This window comes from Ursus americanus, chromosome 19 (assembly GCF_024610735.1).
Source record: "Ursus americanus isolate L20-20 chromosome 19, mUrsAme1.1.p, whole genome shotgun sequence".
In the NCBI taxonomy this organism is placed as follows: Eukaryota; Metazoa; Chordata; class Mammalia; order Carnivora; family Ursidae; genus Ursus; species Ursus americanus.
The window spans coordinates 27,935,962-27,961,047 of NC_142145.1; the positions used below are offsets into that span (position 1 = coordinate 27,935,962).

At 48.1% G+C, this 25,086-nt stretch overlaps 1 protein-coding gene across 1 annotated transcript in view; it reads right to left on the minus strand.

Moving 5' to 3' along the window:
- The window catches only part of SETBP1 (SET binding protein 1), a 364,424-nt gene extending 339,852 nt beyond the window's left edge, over nucleotides 1-24,572 (minus strand). The window contains 2 exon segments of the mRNA XM_045789978.2: nucleotides 3,031-3,687; nucleotides 23,429-24,572. Coding sequence (XP_045645934.2) covers nucleotides 3,031-3,516 — 486 coding nt within the window. The 5' untranslated portion in view covers nucleotides 3,517-3,687; nucleotides 23,429-24,572.
- Nucleotides 24,573-25,086: the final 514 nt, after the last annotated feature.

Below are 25,086 nucleotides of genomic sequence, written 5' to 3' on the forward strand. Positions count from 1 at the left end.
CACTCCACTCTGCCGTTTTAGTGCAAAAGCCGTCACAGACAAAATGTAAACAAATGGATGTGGCTCTAGTCCAATAAAACTATATTTATGGACACTGAAATTTGAATTTCATGTAATTTTCACATGTTACAAAATATTATTCTTTGTTTGATTTTTTTCCAACCATTCTTTGCTTGTGGGCTGCATAAAAATAGGCAAGGAGCTAGATTTGGCCCACAGGCTATAGTTTGCCGACCCCTGCTCTAAGTCAGCACATAATTCAGGTGATGCCCAAGTGGGCATTCCTGCCAACTCAAGGATCAGCTCAACAGAGCCTCCCTCCTCACTCCCAACACAGGACCTGAGTCCCAAGGGCCACTCCATGCACACTTCTTCAATGAGTGACTTGCCTCATTGGAAAAAAAAAAAAAAGGAGGGGTGGCCTGGCTGGCTCAGTCAGTAGAGCACAAGACTCTTGATCTCAGGGTCATGAGTTCAAGCCCCATGCTGCGGATAGAGTTTATTTAAAAAAAAAAAAATAAAGATCCAGAAGACTGGATTTTAGAGTCAGACACTGATCTTTGCTTACCAAATGCCCTCCTTGTCCTTTCCGCCAACACAAGTTGATCATGTATTTCACATTCATACAAATAAGTAAATTCTGCAAGTTCACGGCACTGAAACGGTAAGCGAGGTTTCTACTTCTCCACCTCAAGTTCGGCTTTTGCTAACTCTCTCTTTTCAAGCCAACAGGAACTCTGCAGAGTAATAAAGTTAACACTCTAATCCCATAGAGATCAGAGAATGTTTCTATCATCTATCAAGTGATTAAAACTCAGTACTGACAACTTCATGCATTCATTTCTGCAAAGTAACAGCTCCGGGCGTAAATAAAGGTAGGAAGGATGGAGAAGTACAGTTGTGAAGCAAGCTCTTGGGAATTTAAAATTTGTGTAGACCCTCCCAATACAGTGTCAGCACAATGCAGCACTGTGGGCTGAATATCAGTCCTTCCCCTTCCTTTCTCTCCCTTCCAATCTCTAAGACTTAGAAACACTTACTCGGTAAGTCACACATTTGAAGAAGCGATTTCCCTCTCTTTCCAATAAAGCACACAAAGGGCATCCAGCTTTTTGGGTGAGGACAACAAGCCTGAGAATTTCAGATATGAGCATGGAGGTCCCTTGTACATTGAAGCTTCAAAATCATCCCCATGTCACAAAATCCAGAATTTATTCTGGGGCATTCCAAGAGGCAGAAGGCTATCGTTGGGAACAGTCCTGTGGCTGTATGTAAGGTCATACCTGATCAGGACAACGCAGATCGTTCTAGGGTAATGACTTCGAGTTTGCACACCCTAACTGTGGGCTGTTGCTCAAGTCCTGGCAGTGAGGGGCATGGAGGGAAAACAGTTACCACAGTTTTCAAGACTGCCCACCCACACAAAAATCCAACAATACACAAAGAACTAGCCATCTCAGTGGCCAAAGACAAAGATACTCATTTTCAAAGCTGAGGAGACCAGACTCCAAAGCAAAGCCTCACTTTCTAAGTGGAGCCTAATTCGAACTGTTGCATTCTCTTGCAAGAATTTCAGAAGTTTCTACAAGCATCCAGATAATCTTTGGTTTTTATGACAGAGACCCCAGAAATCACTGCAATTTGTCATGGGGACAGGAAAGGGAAAGCACTACCTCTATGCTCTGTAAAAACAAGCCAATTTCTAAAAAATATTGCGTATTTCAAATGTTAAAATAAGATGACCAACTGTCCTGGTTTGTCCGAGACTGAAGGGGTTCCTGGCTACAGGACTTCGGGTTTTAAAACTGGGATAGTCTAAACAAACTGAAAGGCACTGGTCACCCTAGGAAATCTCTTCTCGTCCAAGTCTTTGGATTTTAAATGCAACATATCAATCAAAACACTTAGCATGAGGAAGTACACAAGCCCTACACCAAAGAAAGAACATGATTTCTAGCAGTTCTATTGAAAGCAACTACTGAGAAGCTCAAAACCACTAGTAACAGAAATGCTACAGATTATCTCTGAGTCATAAAGGAGAGAGGGTCATTCCCATGTGCTATTTTTAGCTCATCCATCATGTCTAGAGCCCAATTAAATAAGATGTGGGGGAAAGTTACAAAGACACTGATGAACTCTTACCACCCTGAAGCCAAAACCTCTGAAAATAACAGGGCTCCTTTCAGAGGCATTCACGAGCCCTAGAGAGTTTTGGGGACAAACACTTGCCAGACTAGGGTCATCCCCTGCTATCACAGCTGAGTGCCATACCCCTCCCAAGAAGAGAGGACATTGTAACCCCCTGTAATATAAATACGATGAAACCGGGACCCATTCATTCCCAACCAAATGATTCCACCAATCACCTAGAGAGCTGCTTGCCACCTGTTAGATTTTTAGGAAGACAATGACAACCAATCAAGTTCATTCAACACCCAATCTTAAAAAATCTACACTGTGTTAAACAAAGATTCAGGTCAGTCACCCACCCCTTTTTCTTTCTCCAGCTTGAGCTCCAGGGCTCCCCATTGGTTTTCAGAGCAATGATCTCTCAGCCTCCTAGCAGCCTAAATCACTATGAAGATAGCTTCCTGAGTCCAGTGAGCGACTTCCCTAATTTAGAAAGACTTACAGCAGTAACTGAAACCAAAAGAGGTTATATAGGTTCTTGGCTGTTATGACTGACCAAAAATGTTTAACATCCCACTCTTAACTATATGAAAAGATGCAAATGTTTCGTCACAGCTTAGCCAGGTCTGACCCAGTCAATTGTTGGCTACACAATAAATAGGAATGCTCCAGAATTATAATTCTAGTAGCTACTGATTTTCATGTGGGTAGAAGAAACAATAATAAATTAGACACTATACCAAGATATCAGAGGCATTTTTCCTGGAGGGCATTAAGTATTCCACCAAAGAGATTGATAATTCCAAAATAAATAAGTAATAAGCACACAGACCTTTAACAGTTGGAGGGAGAATGGCAAAAATGAATAAACAAAAAACCCTTCGAAACAGGGCTCCCTACCTTCTTTTTGGAGTGGCTTCTTTCCTCCTCCTTGGTGGCTTTGCTATTTTTCCCAGCACGGGACACCTTCTGGTCGCCAGATTGCTTAATGGTGATCTTGATCTCAGGTGGGCATATATAGTTCTCCAGATTCTTTGGGGGTTTCTTAGCCCGCTTGGTGGTCTGAATCTTCAGCTTCAGACTCCCCTCTGTGAAATTCGCCTCCTTGATAGAAAATTCCTGTTCTTCCAGGCCATCTCCTGCAACCCATTTCTCGCTGTCTGCATTTGAGTTGGAATCCACATCCCGCCCTGAGCCCAGGTCATCCTCCTCCTCCGGCTCCATGCGTTCTCCACCCACTGGGATCCCCTTCCCAGTTCCTGGAGCAGAGAGCAAAGGTTCTCCTGCACAGCCAGGAGCAGTTGGGGGCTTGGCCGAGGAGACAGGCAGGAATTCTGACTCGTCTCCCCTTTGCCGGGAGCTGCTTAAGATTTCCCTGGACTCCATGACAATCCCACAGTCTTCAGGAGTTCTCAGGAGGTGGGAGGGAAGAGGGAAAAGGGGAAAGGTGAGAAGAGAGGACACCCAAAATCCCAAGGACAAAGTGGTCCAGCTGCTGGGTTCAGAGTCCCGGGGATGGAGACACGGCCACGTGTTCAGAAGAGGTCAGATCTGCAACTGAGAACCAGAGAGATAATTAGTCGTGGCAGGAAGGAAAATGACCTCAAAAGGAACTTGGCCTAAGTTCCAGAAGCCCCTTCCCTCTAATCGATGGCCATCAGAAAAAAAAAAAATGATAGGGAAAAAATCAAACAGAATATGCCTATCCCCAAATTGGATTCTACTGGTAGTGAGGGAAACACGCGTGCGCGCGCGCACACACACGCGCGCGCACACACACACACACACACACACAGCCCTTCATTGAACTGTTAATTTTTATGACCCAAGAATAAAGATAAGAGAAGCCAGTCCTCCAGTCCAACAATAAGCCAGAAATTTCTTATACTGAAGCCACTGCGAGCTGAGTCACCATCAAAACCAACCATGACGAAAGGGAAGTCTGAAGTGTTGAGGCGGGTCTGTGGGAACGGCATTGGGCTGGCTTTTAGCACACTTCCCTCTCACACATGAAGAACAGTTTGCACACTGAACACAACCCCCTCCTTGAGCTGCCAGGGTGAAGCCCTCCATCATCTTGGTGGAAGGACACTTAGCTAACCTCCTGACCATTCTTTCTTTATCATTTCTCATGTTAAATTATTTCAATTACACAAAATTATCTTTATTTCTTAAAACAAATGCAAAGCTTAGAAGCAGGCTTGAAAGGGGAAAACATAAAGAGTTCAGTGGAAAGTCACTTCGATGCTGTGATTAATGCAAAACAATCCTAAAAATGTTTCTATCCACACAAAAGATATTTAATCATTATCAATTATTTAGATAAAAATAGCCATTCAAGACAGTTTTAATTCCCTCTCTGGTCCTTAAACGAAGCAGCATTCTGTCTACATGACAATAAAAAAGAGAAAGAGAGGGAGCATTTCACAGGCCTTTGGAAATGTCAGGAATGGCTCTCCTGGTCGCCCCTCCCCACCTCTCCCCACCTCCAGGATCTTTGATTCTGCCTTCCCCCCAGAGGAAACCAGAAACATCAGTCAGGTTCTCTTCAGACCATCACAGTATCAGCTAAACTATCCCTCACGCTTACTCACTGCATGTCCCATTATTCCCAATTTCAGACTCATCATTTTCAAAGCCCCAAAGGAAGCCCAATGCTCATCCTCAATAGAAAACTGAGAGCCCTGGGGCCACACAAAACTTTAAGACATCATCTCCTTCCACCTCTAGGCTGCAGGTGAGATCACACTCAAGCCTTCTTAAAATGGCTCAAAACGCTGAGGTTTCCCAGCAGAGGACATTACCGCACACCTTCGGGTCCTACCTTGGAGCCCAGCAACATCAGGTATTAACCAGCACATGTGCCCGCCAGAAAATGCCCGACCACAATTGCAAAGACACATTCAGAACAGCCAAAAACGAAGCCTGGAGACCGGGCACGTATGTTCTCCGTCTGGAATCAGGACATTTTCAGCTGACATCCTGTGAGGAAGCTAGCTAGCAAGGCAGCCAGGGCTTCAACGTGCATGTGCTCCCCAGGCGCGTACTCGGCTCCTGGAAACCACTCGGCCCTGCAGAAAGACACATTTACAACTGCTTCCTCTTAGGGGAAAACCCGGTGAACGCAGCATTTCTAGAAGAGAAGAGGCTGTCCAACTGAGAGTAAGAGCATCTTCACCTGAATCCGTCACACAAAGACTGAACAGCCACCTGTGCCCCAGGCTACAAAAGGGACCAAGTCCCCACTTAGGGGCAGGCGAGGGCAGTGAGACCAGATGACACTCGACGTTTCTTCTACGTACAAGATTACTTGTCGCATCTAGACTGATCTGCCTGCCTCCTCAAAACTTCGTATAATTTTTAAAAAGTCGTATTCAAGTCAACATTCATTTTGGCATCGAATTCCATACGAGCTGTTGGAGGAGACATGCGCAGATCCCTTAGAATGTGTTCCTGTTTGTCAAGCAGCAATTGTCCGATAGATCTTTCTCAGCTCGTACCCCAAATCCGTCCAACAAGCCGTGTTTTCGTGGTAGTGTCTGCTGGTTTACTTCCCCTGGCAGGAATCTTCAAGGTTACATTTTAATTCCCTGATACATCCTATGAAGTGATCCTTGTGTCAGGAGAAAAGTGAGGCAAGTTCTCCACTAAAAGTTCCTAAACTAAACGCATTTGGGACTTTGAATGTCTACTGCAGGTTCTGTGCTGAAATAAAAGATGATGAACTCTAACTTTAGAGGAAGGGACAGCAGCGTGAAATGGGCGTAGGATTAAGACATATCTTCCATTAGAAAAGATTCCCTTCAGAGTTCCTCCGATTTGATGGTACAAAGACCAAAACTTAAAGCTCCAAAACTTAAAGCTCAAGTCATAAGAGGTCCACAAAACATGAAAATCCAGCAGTGCTCTTCCAGTCAAGATCCTAAGATAACAACGGAAATACAATCTCTTTCCTCAGGGGGCTTACATTCTTGAAGAGAGATCTGGAAAATAACTGAACAGAGCAGATATTTACATGCCCTATAGTAAAGGAGAGAAACAAAGGAAAGAAAAAAACGTTCCCCCTTGGGCAAAGTAGAGATAAATTGATGGGAAAGCACACAGAAAGGCTTCGAGAAGAGCACAGAATATGGCTTTGACCTTCAGGGGCTTCAACAGGTAGAGTGGGAAGAAGGAAGACACAAGGGACAGCATGAGGCGAGGCCCAGGCCAGGAGCTTGCAGGGTCATGCTCAGGAAGGAGAACGTTGATGTTCAGCCAGGAGACACGTAGGAAAGAGGGACCGATGAAAGGTAAAGGTGGAGATAAAAGGTTACGGCCAGATCATGAACACCCTTGCTTGCGATACTAATGAGCTGGGTTTTATCTTACAGGTAACGGGAAGCCATTTAAGGGGTGTCGGTAGGAAAGGGCACTACCAAACTGTGTTTTAGGAAGATAATCCCAGCATGTAGTGTAAAGGAAGAATTAAGGGAACCTGATAGTAGAGGCAGGGGGACCATGAGAAGGCTCAGCTGAAATTCAATTCTTGCTGCACAGGGACCCGAACCAGGGCAGCCTGAGTACGACATGATAAATACCAGAGATCAAACAGTAATGCAGTTTCAAATCATCCCAACGTTCAGGAACGCATCACTTCCAGACTTTGCACACTGGTCTCACTTTAAGAATCCAGTCCTAGGGCTCACTGGCGACCAACTCGCATTCCCTGCTCAAGTCAAACCAGTCTCCACAGTGGCATTACACACACAGAATTCCTCCACCTTGGTATTTTTATAGAATCTTTTTGTATATCCCCTTCCACCAACCCATGCGACAACTGGCATACAGTTGGTCCTCTCCAAATGTTTGTTGCATGAAGGAATGAACAAACAAGCAAACAAACAAACAAATCCCAAGCCTTCCCATATTTCAAGGTCATGCCCAAGCCTTCACTTCCCCATGGCAACATTTTTTAAACCCTGGACCGTACACAAATCTTACTTTCCTTCCTCGATTGCAATTCAGTCTCAGGCTGAGACCGACTACAGTTGTACAACTCTTCTATTCGCTTCAGCACCCACTGCAGGATTGGGCACTTGAAGGACTTCAAGTTCTTTCTGAATGAAAATGAATTAGCCCCCTGACAGCTATGCCAAGTCCTGTGGTTCTAAGGACCCCAACTGCAGCTCTGCCCGCCCAAGCGCCGCTGCAAAACTCACAGTCCACGCCGAGGATTATAATCCAGCCCCCATGTCCACATTCGCCCCTCACCTTAAAAAAAAATAAAAAGAAGCTTTCAAAAGTGAAGAGCAAAGAAACCTAACCTGTCTGTTTACTTCACCAGCACACAAGGCTGTTGTTCTCCTTTTGCCTTCTCCCAGCAGGTACCTGCTACCCCAAATTCACAGTTCACTTTTTTGGTGAGTCTGGGAGACAACTGAGAGTTCTCTTGTGGCGCACCCCTGCCGACACGTGAGCGTGAGCACATGCACCCACTCGCACACTCACAGAGGAGGAAAGCCAAGGCAAGGTGAAAACCTTTTGCCTTGTCACATTCCAGCAGTCAGCGACTCCTCCGGAGGGGGCGGAGGGGGCGGGTGCACAATGGACACTCTGTACTTGGCTCGGGCTCCCAGTCCAACTACAGTTAACCCTTGGGTGGCTGCCTGCAGGTCCCGGTGACAGGGACTAGGAGTAATCAAACTTGCTGAGGAACTAACTGCCCAGCAGGTCCCACAGACACAGAGGGGCGAGAAGGAGGGTGGCGATGCTGGAAAAGAACACGGGGCGGGGGGTGGGGAGTCTGGAACTTGCCCTCTACTCCTGGCTCTGCCGTTCACAGTGACTGCTACAGGCCACTTGGAGTCCCTTACTCCATACTTAGCTCAGCAATGAATGGAACGAGGGCTCTTCCAGACTCAACACTCTAATTTTACCCTGCACAGCCATAGACCTATGGGGGCAGTCCAAATTAGATAGTGTGGACCTTCAGAATTATTTCTCTGCGGGACCAAGGGAATCCTGCTTGGTTAGACGTGTCTCATAACCTAAACGAGTCCCAAGGAATACATCTCTACCCTCCACATTTGCGTGATGCAAGAATTTTTCCCAATCCTGAAGCCACCTGGGACGGGGGTGGGGGAGTGGGGGGTACTCTTACTAAGCCTAGAGTTTGGCAGCAGAAATGCAAATTCTTGAGCTCCACCTACTGAATCAGAGCTCCGGGGGTGGGGTCCTGCCTTCTGGCTTTTCCCAAGCCTTCCAGATGATTCTGACGGGCTTAGGCTTTGCCTAACATATGTGCTTACCCCTACCTCCTGCCTTGACCAATGAGAACTATTTCTGTGTTTAAAGGTATTTCTCCCTCACAGCAGTATTCTGAGTCTCTGAAGAATACATGCAGGTGGCATTTGATTCCTGCCTGCAATCCCCATGCCTAGCCCAGTGCCCAACACATACCAGACACTCAAGAAATGCTGGGTGACCGAATTAAGAAATGAACAAGCCAACACGGCTTCGCACCACCCTCCACCCCTCCCATCTGCTCTGCTCCCAGGGCACCACCCACATGCAGGCCATCCGTCGGCCGGACTGCTCCTTCCAAAGAGACAACATGGTGGAACTGGCGGAGCCTGTGGCATATTTAACAGAAGTCAAAACGTGGATTCTGGACCTAATCCTGTAAAGCAGGAGCCTTCATAAGCACTCTCTCAGCCTCAGTGTTTCCTCAACAAGAGGGAACAAATGTCTTCGTGATCTACCTTCTTAGGTTATGGCTTTTATCTTTTTTTTAATAGAATCACATGCTCCTTATAAAAATAAAAATAACACTTGCACTCCATACAGTCTTAAGGGCAAACAATCACAAATATGGGAAGAGTCCTCTGCCTCATTCCTGACCTTCCCCACTCCCCCAGAGCTCTTCCCCTGCAGCCCCACCAGAGTCGGCTCTGTGCTCTGCAAAGTCCCATAAGGCACGTTTTCCATCTCTACCTGTAAAAGCATAACCCTCAGACCAGGATCTCTCCCCCTCAAAACTCTGAAGACTGTCATCTAACATGTGAAATAACAGAAGAGAAAATGGAGGCCAGCCTGGTCTGTTTCCTTCGTAGGCAACTTGTTTTATGCTGTTATAGTCAAAGACTTTCCTTCCATTACGTTAGAATTTTATTAATGACAAAATGAGTATAGCGCGGATCTCTTTCCTTTTATTTTTCCCACAACACGATGAGCCTTTTGGCTCTACAGAGGCAGGTGCTTCCTAGGTCGGGAATATCCCCTTCGATCATTCCTTTAGATATTTCTTCTATGGAATGGTTCAGGCTTCTTTCTGTTTTTCCCCATAATCCTCACTTTAGAGCTCCCATCTCTGTCCTCCAGTGCCCTCATTTTCTCTCTCACTGTTTTTATTTCTTGATTTTGCACTGTGGGAGAGCAAACCCTAAACTACCTTCCATAACAGCAACATAATCTATTTTCCGTGGATGTTTCACTCTATTACACAGCTCATATCCTGGCCTTCTTTCTCTACCTCGTCCATCCTCCTTTCAGCTGACTCTGATGCCTTTTCATCTCGGCCACCTCCCTCTCTATTACTCTGTGCTCCTGGCCCACCAGGGTCATGCTTCTTCCTGCTGCAGACATCTGGCAACTTCCCAAAATTCTTATTCTGCAGCTGTAGTAATTTTCATGATACTGGTCCTTTTACCTTCCTTGGGTGTTTTTCCCTCTAAGGACTCATGTTGGTTCTTTCTCTTTGCTCATGCTCTCATTGAGGGGAGCGTCCTACAGAGTAGCCTTGACCTACAGAGAAAGCACCAGGCTGCTTTTGACTCTACATTCCTGTCCATCTGGAAGGCAGTCAAATCCTCCTGTCTTGGGCTATTGCTGTTATCAGTGATCCCATCATCTCAGATTCTCGAGAACAGTACCAGAGGTGTGCAAGAGCCAATCTCTAGGAGCTCCGGAGAGCCTATCCTGTGTCATGGCAATGGGGTCAGGCTGGCAACTTGAAAATCAGCTATGGTAGGAGCATTTACACCACAGGAATCAGCGAACTCCACAAACTGCAGCTTAAAAACAAATCTGGAGAGCAGGGCGCTAAGCATTTACTAGAACGCCACTGACAGCAGACATCTACCTATGACTGTTTTGCTGGACTCTGGGCGCTTCTTCTGCCAGATTCTTTGAAACTCTGACGAGCTGAAATGCCCAATAGGCACTATGACAAGGGCTCTCTGTGTCTCCCTCGGAGCTGGACTTGAGGAGCTGTCTCTGCCCAGAAGGCAATGTCCTGCTTCCGTTCCTCCCAAACCTCCCTCCTTCCGTCTTTCCCATATGTTTCCTGAAAGCTGTAGACTTTGAGACGATGTATAACGATGGTAGGAGGGAAACCATCACCAGTTGTCTTATTAAAGTTGCCCATTCAGGAGACCCGATGACTGCTGATTTTTCTAGTTGACAGAGATTAGGAGTTTCTGATCTTAGAAGGCAAATGGTGTAAAAGGATGGAGTGTAATCCCACCTCACTACAGATAGAAAAGCTAATGTATTTCAACCTAGGCTCATTGGCCTAAAGTTCTAAGAATCCCTTCTCAGATACTTTTAAGAGACTGACAGTCTGACTTTGGTTTTGGGGGTGGATGAGTATTCATATTTCTTTATGTCACCAAGGTATTTAGGTGAGGCGTCAGAAGTGGCCTTTCCCATTTGATGGACTTGGCATGAGCCTCGGAACCTCCTCCTGTCCCCTTGAGTTAAGGTGTTCATTACTCAGGCCCAGCTCAAATGGCACTTCCCTGGGCTTCATGACCAGATCAGGACCCCTATTTTGTGCTTTACAGCATAGAGCTTTTCTTCACTGGCATTTATTATATTTTATAAACATGCATGCCACTCTTGGTCGCAACTCTGCACCCTGTCTCCTCCCACACTAGATGGTAAAGCCCCTGAGGGTAAAAGCATGTCTGTTTGGCTCATCATGGAATCCCCAGAGTCTAGTGCAGCCCCTGATCCATGCAGAAACACTCCAGATTATTCGCTGAGTAAATGCTGAATGAGAGAGTATGTCAGAGGCCACCAAAAGCCATTTGACTCAGGTGCCCATGACTCTGAGTGATGTGTCCCTGAAATCCTTCCTGCTGCAGAAACACCCAAAGTAAATGCTCCATAAACATTGATAAATTGATCCAGTGACCCAACCCTTACCCAGCTCTCAATCAGTGAGGGCAAAGGTAGCTCTGCACCTCGGCTCTCTAACCCTACAAACACACCCGTGGCCCACAGCAAAGAATGAAGGTCAAAGTCTGTGGCTTTTCATACCGGGTACCTGGGTGGTACCTTCCTGATCACAGATCACCTCTTCCAAGCAGTGTTCCCTGAGTGCTACACCCCCCACATTCCTCAACAGTGTCTGCTGAGCTGCGGCACCCCCAAAGCCCCCTGATTTGCATCACTTCATGGGATTCCCTACTAATTCCACTGCTGCCCTTTCTCCTTTCTCTACATTGTCACCTCTAAGTCATCCTTCAGGATTTGGGTCAAGTTTCACATCCTTCATTAAAGCCAGCTAGACCTTCCTTTTCCATTCCTTTTGCCTTGTGTGTACACATGTGCATGCGTGTGCATGCGCACACACACACACACACACACTCACTCTCTCTTTCACACTCACAGATGGTCTTGCTCTCACTTCCCTGGGCATTCTGCTATCAAGGCATTTGGCAAACTGTATTACAATGTTCCATTTACTTGTTTCTCTCTCCCACCAGACCAGGAACTCCACACGGGTGGGGGCTGGGCTTCACATGGATCTCTGACACAGTTCAGAGCACAAGGAGCATACACAGTAAGGATCTGACAGTGAGTGTCCAAGCCACGTTTCTCCTTGAAAAGAAGAATGGAAGTGATCTGATGTCACGTGTTTACTTAGCCTTTCTTCCCCACTTAGTAACTGTTCGTAGAAAATATGTTTACACTGTTCAAGTCTCATTTGGAAATTGGGTTATAATCCTACCTCAAGGGTTGTTTTGAGAAGTAATTGAAGATTAAATAAGATATTTATGAAAGAACATGCCGGGATCACCGTGGTGGACGCTCAAATTTTTTGGTAAATTTGATTTGCTCCCTCATCTGTGTCATCTAAGCTAGTATTTGGCTAATCGCTGCCTCTCTTCACAGATCCCAAGTAAAGCCTGAGGGACAGGGGTTGGAGGCCAAACTCCCCAATCTCCCTATACAATGCGAAGCACATACAAATAGTTTAATTTGCACCTGCTAACTTGAGTGTTTGATGTTGTTTGAGTATTGCTTTTTTCTTCTTCCCAGTTTGTCTTATGGAGGAAAATGACTGAGTTTAGTCACAAATTACAGGCTTAATTCCTTGCTCTGCCAACTGGCGTTAGTGGCCTTGGGCACGTTCCTTTTTCTCCCTGGGTCTCCCCAACCTCATCTGTAGTACGAAGGGGTGCAATAAGGTAAACTCTGCAACCCCCTCCAGCTCAGACATTCTCAGGTGCTAAGCCTTATCTCCTCAACTTGACAACCGGAGTCGTCCAAAGGCTGAGCTGGTACCTTCCACATCCTTATAGATCATGCTGGGTCCATGGCTCCATCTGGCTGAGCCTAATGCAAAACTAAGGCTCAGTCCCTGTGCTCAGGGATCTCCACAATAGGGAGAAGAAGCAGAACCAAACTTCTGAGGCCCGAAGTTGCACATTGCGCGTTAAACAACAATTCCAGCTCTAGCTTCAAAAATAGTGCCTCCTCTGGGAACCAATAACACAACACAACAACAGGAGCCTTGGGGCCCCTGGGGAAAGAGCTCTAAAGCTCTGGCTTGGCCAATCCCCAAGTTCGTAGGGCAAGCTCTGCCTCTGGCATATCACCTGTTGGCTGTGTTCCTCCACGGAGTCAAGCAAAGCACACACTTGCCCTGAGTGAGGGTGTAAACACAACCAGTGATCTCAACAGGCATTATAAGTTTAATTGAAACAGTGGCCCTGCTATACAGAAGACCTGGCCTCATTTTACAGATGTGGAAATAATAGTCCAGAGAGGTTAATAATTTGCTCAAGGGCCCACACTATTTCTACTAGATCCACAATCAGATTTAGGGTTTATATGATTCCAACGCCTGTAGTCTTACTTTTACATGGTAACGTCTCTAAAATACAAAGTGATGCCACCTTTTAACCAAGCACCACTGGCTGCCTCTCCAGATGTGAGCTCCAAGACCAGTCTGCCATCTGACTGACCACATCGCTTTGAATCCTGGGCATCGGCTCTCTCACCTGCCCTCCTAGTCTTTTCACAGAACTGTCTAAGGCCAACAGTATAACATATGCAGAACAGCACCCAAGTAGCTGAAATATGGTAGACCTGTAAGAAGTAACTGTGATCATAATAGTTCCTGCCCAAGCAGAACACAGAGAGCCACTTGGCAAAGAAAATGATCCTAAATTTTAACATGCATCTAGTATATAACGGGTGCTGTAAGTTTTTAAATTTGATTTAACCCTGAGATGTGCCCATTTTAAGATAAGAAAACCAAGTTGAGAAATTAACTTAAATCACTGAGGTAGTGCTCTTTGACTCCAAATGACATTTTCTTCCCACTGACTCATAACGCCACCAGTCTTCAAATACCCAGAGTTAGTGGTCAGCTTAAACTCTGGTCCTCCACCCTGCCATTTGTAAATTGGGGATGAAAATGATAAAATGATAGACTACCTAAAGGCAAAGGGGATAAACTAAAGAATCCAACAAATAAGAAATTCCATAGTCTTTCTCTCGAGGGCCCCTAATTTTGACGCCACTACCTGTTCAGTCCTAATTCAAGTTCCTCAACTTCTCAACCATCTGATTCCACAATTGCTTTGCTCACTATCATTTGAATATAAAGTATAATCTGATACCTACATGTTTGTGCTTCTGCCACAATGGGGATGCTAGGCCTATCAGAGCTAAACAAATATTAGCTCCATTTCCCTTCCTTTATATTTCTCCTTCCGCCATCTTAAACTGCCATTTAAATACAGCATTGTTATGAAAACTTGTGTATGTCTTTTTCCAATTATACATTAAACTCCTGTTGATGAATACCAGTATCAGAGCATTTTTGTTCCCCAGAGTGGTGATCCCCATTCTGAATGCTTGTATATAGTTTATTGTTTATTCTAAAGATGCTTCTTTTGAACCCGATACTGAAGAGTTGGTTGACAAGCCCAATGGTGGATGGGAGTCAGATGTCGGGGTTCTCTCTTGTGTAGTATGTGTGAACATTCTCTGACTGGCACATCCTTCTGCTCCTCACATCTAATTCCCCTTGCATTCTGAAAACTGTCATGGCTCCCATCTCAACATGCAGCCTTGGCCTTCTTCTCACAGGACCCCATTTCATCTGTCTTGCTCCCCTGACATTCCACAGAACCAAAGAAATGGTCTTCTTTCTGCCTCTACATTACCAAGTTGAGTATCTTCCCTGCGGCTCTGAACTTACGCAAGAATGTCCCATTGTTCAGGACTCAGCCCACACCGCACTACTCCCTGAAGCTCTCTGGGATCTGTCCAACCCCCCGAGGTTCTGGCCTACCATGTGCTCCCACAGTTCAGTTAGTTCTAGGTCACTGTCCTCTGCTGCTCCTCCACTGGTTTGCATAATCTTACAAAGTCTCCTACCAGACTGAGGGCAGAGACAGTGTCCTCTCCATCTCTTGGCATCCCCCCAGCACCCATCAGGGTCTGGTCACACTCATGTTTAAATGGCAATGAGCAAACAAGGTCTGTTGAATCAGGGCTAAAAGTTGATGAGTCTGAATGAAAACTCTGGACAGCTGGATTGGGTCCAACTTAGAGGGCCCTGGGTTTGGTCCTTCCCACTGAGAAGACCTCACACCAGCAAGAGCCTCCCGTGGGTGATCTGCCCCCAGTCTCAGCCCAGAGGACTTTAGTCACTGGGGCTGTCCTGCTCCCGCCAGCTGCCATGCTTGCTCATGACTAGCATTTGCTTGCTCGTGGCAATGCCAAATTCACATTTGAACTTTGTCCCCCCTGTGTCCTGTGCCAAAGCTATTCTACCCACCAAGAACCTCCCCCTGTTCCAATTCTGTCATCAAACCCAACACCACATCCTCCTTGAACCCTTCCCTGACTGCTCCTGATCACACAAATAGCACAATTCCATTAGATCATGCTCCCAGTTTGGCTGCAGACTGAAGTTTTCCATTGGAGCTATGTCTCTACTGACATACTGTCCACTCTCCAAGGGCAAAAGTCATGTCTAATACCAGACCTTTTCCACCTAAGAGCATCAGGAACAAGGGCTTGCATAATGGCAATGTTGAGATTTTAGTATTTGTGGATCAAAAACCTCACTGTAAGCAAGCACTTGAGTACAAAGTAACGAGCAGAAAGAAGGCCCACAGGGCTCTCACAACAAATCATTCTTTTTAGCCACCATTATTAATCCATACTTAAAAAAAAAAAAATCAAAGCTCTCATTGCTCAAGTAACAATAGGTCACAGAGCCACCAACAACTGCAAGGGACTTGCCACCCAGATTTCATTATTCTGCTGCAAGCACAACAATGGTGTCCCAACTGCTTCTGATGAGCGTTCTCGGGCTACTCCGTTGGATCCAGCAAATTCAGCATCTCCAGTCCCCCTGTCTCTCCAGCCCCAAGTTCAAACTCAAGCAGCTTCTTTCCACTGACAGAACTGCAACTCTTTGGCAGATAGAAGGAAGAGTGAAGAAATTGCTTTTTACCAAGTTAGGCTAATAGTGTTGCTTGCTTTTTTTTTTTTTTCCTATCCCAAATAAGTCTTAGCGTAAAAGTAACTGCCATATCTCAGTAGCTTGCAGAACTTCCCTCCTCCTAAATATCCAACCAGCGTGCTCCTCAGTAAGAGTTCCTGTGGAGCTGTCACAGGGCCCCAGATCAAACCCCGGCATTCCTGACCCCACCCCAACCCAAACCACAGAGGCTTCTGGCTTGGGACAAACTGGGGATCACTCCCTTTGACCTCAAAATGCACAGAAACCAACTCACTAGCCGTTACTGAACACAGGCCAGGGCAGGGCAGACGCAGCCGTGGGGGTGGAGAGGACACCCAGGAGCACAGGCATGGCCCCAGCCTTCATGCCCAACAGAATCCACACAAAACAATAACGCCCAGCCCCCCAGACCCAGGAGGTCCGAGGAAACAGAGATTCCAGATGTCCACTTGGAGCAGGAGGCAGTAGCAAAGCCCAGATAGGGAATACACTCCAGATTTTCTAAGCCGTCTGCACTATCTCCCTTGTCTCAGTGCAGTTATCTCACCAAAGGGGGCCAGTATTCAAAAAAGATGTAGAGAATCAATCCTTTTCTTCCTTCCACACTATTCTCTGTCATATTCTTTATGGTATTTCTTCGCACTTAGCTTACCATCTCTCTCTCCCCATCCCCATCCCCGTCCCCCAAGTCTGGCTCTCTGGTTCTAACTGGGGAGCTCGCGCTGACCCGATTTCCATTTCTAGAACTCATCCACCACAGTAAACACTTAGCAACGTGCACAACGCCACAGTGGGATTGGTATGGATGATTGTTGGGGTGCCATTAAATGGGTCTCAGGAGCTCTGAGCTTTAGGGGAAAAAAAAAAAAAAGCTTCAAAATCCCTGGGATGGTTTTAGCTACACGATCACAGAATTTCGGAATGGTCCCCTTCTTCCGTAGCAATCAAACTCTTCCTTCAGGACGCCCCAAGCTAGGGCATAGAAAGGCAGCTCAGCCTGTCTGCCGTCAGAAGCCTATGGGTGGCCAGCCCGGCCTACAGCCTGCCTCTCAGGAGCTTTGCCCCGAACCTGTCCCCGCTGCCACCAAGGGCATTTCTCTGCTCCAGCTTCCTTCCCATTGCGGCCAGGCTCACTCCGTCACCGAGGAGCAGGGAAGCACTTGGACTAAAGCAACAAAGAAGACTGCATGGTTAAGTGCCAGAATGAGTGTGGTGGACAAAAAAATGCAACTGGAATTTTCAGAGAAAGTCAAGAGCTGGGTGAGCTAGCGTGGCGATGAGGCTCTCATAGGCACTTCATAAACAGTTGGTGATCGAATGAATGAGTGAATCGGTGAGTGTTAGGATGTACATGTGCTAAAACATCATTACCTCTTAGGCTTGGAGGGAGAGACGGAGTGGGTGATTGCCCCCGAAAAACAGCCAAAAGTATAAAAAGCCATTACCGTAAGTGGTTCTTATTCACTCTATTTAAGAGGCGCACACTGTGTGACTTCCCGACGCAGGGCTCCGGTCCACCTTAAACAACATTTACTTCTAATATTCTATCTCTGCGTAAATGCTGTGATTCACTCACGCCACAGAAATCACTCAGGAGGGGCAGGGCTTCGTGGGGACAACCTGGTCCCTTTCTTTAAGGACTCACAGCCCCGAGGGCGGTCGTGACAACAAACAGCGAGCGTGAGCCGGTTGCCAGGCAAGTGCTTGAGACTTGAAGTGCTCTGGAGACCAGGGTGCAGAGCTGAGAGCCGGTCTGATGTCCTAAGAGGTAACTGCTCTGGCTAAAAGGGACCCCTCGGGACAGCTTCCAGAGAGGAGGCAGCAACACAGAGCGAGCCCAGGTGCGGAGGCGGACGCATGTCCAGAGGGCCCAAGGTGAGCGAGGAAACCAGTCTGATGGGAGCAGAGGTCAGCAAGTGTTGTGTAAAACGGGGGTCACTGGAGAACGCTGCCAGGTGCACGGTGCATGCACGTTGCTGGACAGGGCAAGCCAGGAATCACGGGAAAGAGAAAGAGGAGCAATCCAGGGGAGGCAGGGAGCAAATGGACTGTGAAGAACTTTCCTGCTTCTAGACAATGTACTAGGTTTGCTAGGACAGAGGCAATCCTGCTAAGGAGTGCTTTTCTTAAGAGAGACTAAACATTCTGTCCTGAATGTCACTGCTGAATGGCTAGAACTCCCCATGGGGGACCCCCCCTCATTCTCTCTGGCCCTGGCCCTGACTCTGTGCACCTCCATGTCTTTTTCCTTTTGTTCTTCTCATTTCTAGCGAAGAGCGTTTCCTGAGCCCCAGTACATCTGTGAGCCCAAACTGGATATTATCTGAGACTTTGAGTCTTAGATACACATGGCATATACAAGGCACCTAATAATTCAACTGATTTCAAATATATATACACACATTTTCCTTATGAGTCAACTCAAGAGCAGAAAACAAGCATTCCCCAACTGTCTTAGAACACAAGGGCCCCTGTAGGCATTTCTGGTCACACCAGAGGGTTTTAATCTCTGGGCTATGGCGACAATAATCGCACGCACCAGTTTCTAGGAGCCAGCATGGAAATCCTCTCAGAGTTCAATTACAGAAATTAGCTGGTATTATTTAATCCTCCCAACCCCTGTGAAGTCGTCAGGGTAAGCATCTTTATCCCTATTTTCCTGATTAGGTTACTGAGGCTCAAAGAGGTTAAATAACTTGCCAGGGGTCCTTCAGCTGGGAGGTAACAAGGATAGGATCCAGAGCAGATCTTGTCACTTCCAGTGTGACGTTGTTCACACTTTAACACAGCCCAGGTCCCAGGTGGGCCGCCTTCTCTTCTGAATGGGGATACACTGCTTCTGGGGGCCTCCCTCCTTAGGAGAATCACGGGGGCAAATCTGATACGAAGATATCTTGAAAAGAACAAAGAGCCATGCATATGAAAAGGAGTGCTTTTGATGGGAGAAGTTGGGGGCTGGGAAACATTTTTCTAAGCTCAAAGTTCTGAAATTCTTATCTGCTCACCATTCATCCTCACCCATCCCAGCACTTGGAAAGGTGGAAGCCTCAGCCTGTCTGGGGTCAGCTCAGTTGGTTTGGCCTGCAATTATTTCTCACGGGTCTGCGGATCACAGTCCATCATCAGTTCCCGGGAAGGGCTACCTGCTTCCTCAAAAGGTGTCCTGTGGACCTCAGGGCTGCTCTCACTCTCCATTGGACCCTGGCATCATTTGCTCTGAACTGGACAGGAAGTCAACTTGTGGGTTTCTAAGCCAAAGGCCACTTTTAAAAAATGCTCCCTCAACCTTGGAGGGCACCCACTGAGGTTATAAGAAAACCAACTCTGAAAGGGACGCTGCTCTGATCTGACATTTTGAAAGACCTTTGAAAATTCCAGATAAGAGCTCTAACGGCCCATTAACTTGTACTCAATCATCTGAGGTCCCCGGTTCCCCCCAAATTTCATATTGCCCCAACTTGGTATGTCTAAGTGGACATCAGAATCTAGTTGAAGGCTAAGTGAAAATGGAAATGAAAACCCAAAGGGAACAAGACTATAGCGTGGTATCTTTGCCCCGTATTCATGAAGTGGTACGCTCTGTGGACACCTTGGTGTTTACCTTCCTGTGTTTCAAAGGTTAGGCTACCCAAAGAGTTTGTGAAACACCAGGGCTGCCTTTAGAAATCTCTCTAGAAGCAGCTCAAACCTATGGCAATATATAGAATGGTGGTGTTTCTCACTTAATCCTGGCTTAAACCATTTTAAGAAGCTCCCCGGGCTTCATAATAGACCACAGAACGGGAGCCAAGTTGGATGGCTTTGTTCCCTTCATCACAGGAACTGAAGGACCAAGCACAGTGTTGTGTGGCAAGGGCTCTATGAGGCTTCCTTTTCTTCAGGGAATCCCCCCCCCCAAAGACCTCCCCCACACAGCGGGTCCCTGAGTAAACTCAATAACATCACCCCATTTTTTAAAGCCCTGCAACTCATGACAATGCCTATGTGTTAATAATAATTTACCCCATTCTTCTGGCAGGAGCAGAACTGAAGCAACTTGAAATGCCATCAGCAAAAAATTATTTATTTCCCATTCCTGAGCAGCAGAGAAAACAAGGTTTCATTGGCTGGGTCTGCCTTCAATAGCTTTCTGGTTTCAATTAAAACTTCAAGTCTCCAAGGGAAAAACTGGCATTCTGGGAGGCTGAGGCCCAGCCAAGTTTCAGTGTCTCTACAAGAATCCAGAAAGGACGTCCCATGCATCTAGCCACTCTCATCCTCCTCCTTTTGCATATTATAGAGAAGCTTTGCAGCAGAGATTGAAGTACAACTCAAAATAATGCCCGGCTTGAAAGAACTCTCCTGGAGGTGCGGTTTTTGTGCCAGAGAAGTATCGATTCAGCCCCTAATGGAATTGAAAGTCAAGATAACAGCAGAAACGGAATCAGGAATCCAGGGGAAATGCCTACCTATTTATTTCTTCTTCAGCAAACTCCTGCCTCCTGCCTCTCCCCAGCTACCGTTTTCAACTAAATTCTACAACTATTCCAAGCACTGTTTTCGCTTTCTCGCAACCCTCATTTAGGTCAGGTGATTTACAAAGTAAATTTGTGATTTACTTCGTGACTTACAAAGAAGGTTGCTGTGAATAATGCGAGTACATGACCAGAAGCCCTCCTGGCACCAAAGAGGCTCCGTGGTGCACTCAGGGATACCCCTAGGATTCCCCTGTGTGAAGTCCAAAACTGGGCCTGCCAGCATCGCCTTCCTATGTAACATTACGATGTTAACATACAAAAGATCAGATTACACCCCTTGACTTGCCTAGCCCATTTATGAACATATAAGGCAGTTGATATTTTCTCCCAAGCCAGAAGTGGCCCCTTCCTACCCTACCGCTGCCTCTCAGCCACTCCCCCTTATGTTCACTACAAGCCATCCCCTCCCCCACCTCCAGTTTGTTTATTCCAGTGACACGTCTATTTTCCCTGCTCCAGGAGACAAGTCCGTTTCCCTCCTCTGGCTCCGGATTGCATTCCCTCACCACCTCCTCCCCCAGCCCAGCTCAGGTTACTAGAGTGGCTAGCAGTGCCCACAACCCAGCTTTTGCACAAATTCAACTTCCCAAAACTGTGATTTTTGTCTTACCCGAGGGAGGGGTCATAGGTGCAAAAGCAGCACTTTCAAACTACCTGGTTTCCCTATCCTCTCGGGCTACCTTCCCTGAAGTTTGCAAATACTCTTATGTTCCACCTTACTCTTCTGCTGTCCTAACACCCTTCTCTGATAGCAGACAATTTCATTAAGTACAGAGGAAAACACGACATCTTCAACTTCGCTCTGAAACCTTGGACTCCTGCGTCAGGGCAGGAGATCAAGCCTCCCTCCAGGAGTCTCAGGATGGTGGAAGCCACAGCAAGGAGGAGAAAGGGGAGGGAGTGACCAGGGATTGTAAATTGGCTACATTTTAAAGTGCTACAAACTTTCTCCTCCCTCACACGCCTCTGGCCAGTTTGGCCCCGCCTCCCCATCCCAGCCAGACAACATCTAACTGGGGTGAGCAAAGGAAACTCTCCCAGACTGTCCAGGTCTGGCCCCAGTGTTGCAGATGTGGCCTGCACAGAACAACACCCTTCCTCTCCACATTCCTCTTCTCTACTCCACTCCCGTACCCACCTCCCGAGAGACACGCACAAGCACACGCACAGGTTTCTTAAATGAAGATGAGTTTGAACGGGGTGAATGAGATTTACCTGTGTGAACTAAAGGAGGGTCGGCAGCAAGATAGTTTTAGTGACAGCTACTTGACACTAGTTTTTTGTAAGAATCTATAGGAAAAAAAGAAAAACAGGATAAAGAGCAAAGGAATGAAAAGGAAGAGAACAAAAAATAATATAAGAGGAAAACAAGTAGTATTAGATTTCCTTAAAGACCACAGACTCCAACCAAACTTTAGGGAGAAAAAGGTGTGGATAGTGGAGGAGAGGGGGTGGAGGCTTGGAAGGAAAAGTAGTTGTTATAGAATTCCAGAATAAACCACCCTTTTGGAAGAGTTTCTGAGGCGATAAAGAGACACACAAATTGGCCTTTTAGCATTAGACGCCAACCATGAGATTATCAGGACAGTTTATTTGAAGCGGAAACAAATCGGAAATCCTTCCCTCAACAGTCCTTTTAGATGGATATACACACCCTCAGAACCCACACAGACACACATAAAGAATAAATGCAGCATCGGGGGCAATAAGAACCCCCTCCCCATACCCTCGGTACCTCTAGCCTCATCTTCCACTTCCAACTGCACAACTTTCCGATCTCCAAAGAAAATATTTCCAGTTGGATCCGATTTCAGAATTGTTGTAAGCGTGTGGGTCATGGGAGGAGGGGTGTTTGCAGCGAGTAGGGGAGGGGGACTGGAAGACAGCATTTAGGCAGTCACTTATTTTTTTAGAACCAGCATGCTCTACCGATCAGAAATTGCTATTACCCAGCAATGCTTCCATCACAAACAGACACCCAAAACAGCATCGCCGTTATCACCATCTTGCTAAAGATCTGCCCGGTCCAGTTTACCTGACTCTGTCTCTGTGGAACTTCTCAGACAGTGTTTTAGCCAAAGAGATAATGGTTTGAAAGACAAAAACAATAAATCGATACTGAAGGGCTCCCTTTCCGGAGTGATTTCCCACTGGAAACCACCGAACGGGGAAGCCTGCCCTTAATTCTCCAGCCCAGGGCTCCTCTAGAAACACACACAATGCGTGCTTTCAAAAAAGGCAGTCGTCTGCTTTTAAGGGAATTCCTGTCTTTTCAGAGTCCCAAAACCGGAGAGCACGAGAAAGAGACTCAGATCCATTGATTAAGATTTTAAGAGAAAGACTAACACAGAGCCACAACACAAGCACACACCAACCTTCGCCGGCTGGACCACTTCTTCCCTGTTCTTCTTTCTATTAACGACACGTTAGATTCTCACACATTTCCCCCCCAAAAAATCCAACTAGGTTACAATGTAGCTCTCTAGCTCCACTTAACCTGCAAGTTACAAAGAGACCCCCCAAAATAATATATATATATATACACACATATCCTGCTGCCTTCCCACCCCTTTCCCTACCCCCTCCCCCTCCCGAGTCCACTCCACCAACGCCAAACCCGCCAGCCCCGGCAGCCGGCGGCTGGACCGGGGGAGGGTGCAAAAGGCGGGGGGGTTGGGGGGGAATCAGATTAGGCGAAACTCAATAAGCTCCCAGCCCTCCCTTCCGACGCTTCCACCATCGCCGCCACCAACGGGCCACTCCAAATGAGCCAGCATCGCTGCCCACCCGCAGGCGGGCCGGAATCGCGCCCATCCTCCGCAGCCTGGCGGGGACCGGCATCCCGCCCCTTCGGCCCCGTCTCCCCCTTCCCGCCCGGTGCAAAGTCAAAGCCCCGGCGAGGCGACGTTAACTTTTGCATACCGGGCACACACACACCGCCCCCGGCCCCGGGCGTGCGGGGGCCCGCGGCGCCGCGGGAGGCTGGGCGCCGTGCTCCCGGGCCAAGGTCGCCGCGCGTGCTCACCCATGTCCCGGCGGCTCCGGCTCAGCTGGCCCCGGCGCTCGCTCAGATCCCGGCTCCCGTCGCTCGCCCGAGCCCCCAAAGGTGCTGCTGCGGCAACTCCATGGCGATGAGCATCTGTCAAACGGCGAGCCGCGGGCGGGCCGCCCTCGCTCGGGGGGCGCCGGGGCCCCCGGGCGCGCGGAGGCGGCGGCGAGCGGCGGGCGCCCCGGCCAGCCCCGCGCTTCCCGCCCGGCGCGGCCGCCTCCGCCGCGCCACCGATTTATGGAGAGAGATATCAAGGGGGAAAATGGCGTCTCCGGAGCCCGAGGAGTCCTGGAGTAATCACATTCACACACACACACGCCCGCACGCACACACACTCGCACACACTCGCACACAGGCGCGCGGCGAGCCCGGCTAATTTTAGCAGGAGCCAAAAAAAAAAAAAAATTATATATATATATATATATCCCCGTCTCTCCGATCAATGCTATTTTTTTTTCTTTTCTTCAAAGGATGGATTGGAGCTTTAAAAAATGTTGCCGGGTTTGGGCTCGCAGGAGGCGGCGTGCGGAGGGCGAGGGCGCTTTTGCTGAGCTGTGCAGTTCGGTCCGCGGCGCCGGGCGGCCCTGCCCGCCCGCTCGTCCGCCCGCGGTCGCTAGTGCTGCCGCCGCCGCCGCCGCCGCCGCTCCATGGCCGCGCCCGCCCCGCGCCCCCGCCGCGTCCCCTCGACGCCCGCCCGCGTCCCCGGCGAGCGCTGGAGTGGGGTCGGGCCCGTGTGCCTGCCTCCCGCGCCCTCTCCCGAGTCCCGGAGTCCTAGTGAAAGGAAGGGGGAGGGCGCGGGCGGGGGAGGGGGGAGGATCGGAGCGGCCGCGCGGCGAGCCGAGCGGGGACCGCCACCCCGCGATCTGCCTCGGAGGGGGCGCGGGCGCCCACACTGCTCGCCCCACGGACCAGGGGACGCTTCCCGGCTCTAGCCGGGGGAGGCGCAGCCAGTAACCAGCGAGCGACCTCTCCCTACACCCTCCCTCTCTCGGTGAATTTCGGTGAATTTCGATCAATTGGAGGGAGTGGGGTCTTGCTGGGGGAGGAGAAAAACAGTTCGTGGAGGCCGACCGGTGACCCCTCGCCGCCCCTCGTGCCCCTCCCGCTCCTCAGCGCCCTCGCGGCCCAGCGGCTCCTGCGCGCCGGAGTCAGACGCGGGGACTGGGCGGCCGCGGGGACTGCCGCGGGCTAGGCGCGGGTTCCCGGGCTCAACACTGCCACTATCTGACACAACAGGAGCAGTGTTGGGGGGAGCTGCGCGATGAGGCGCGAGATGTGATAGGCTCTGGAAACTGGGTGAATTTTTTTTAACCTGGTAATTGCATTTCACTTTCAAAGGTTTATTTTATTTTACTTTTTTTTTTTTTTTTGGTCAAGCGACATATACGCACCACATAGGTGCATGTTTTTGTTATTCACAAAAAGTGGACACCTGATAAGGGGAAAGACGCAGAGATGGCAAATGCACGTTGGCGTGCAATTCCCTTTTCAGGGTGGCGGAAAGAATAAGATGAAATATCTTCAGTTCATACAAAATACGGTGGTATTTTAAACCCTTTGATTGTTTGCGTTTGGGTTGCAAAAGGGGCGCTTTTCAAGCAACTCACTTGCAACCGAGAAATGGCACTCCTCGG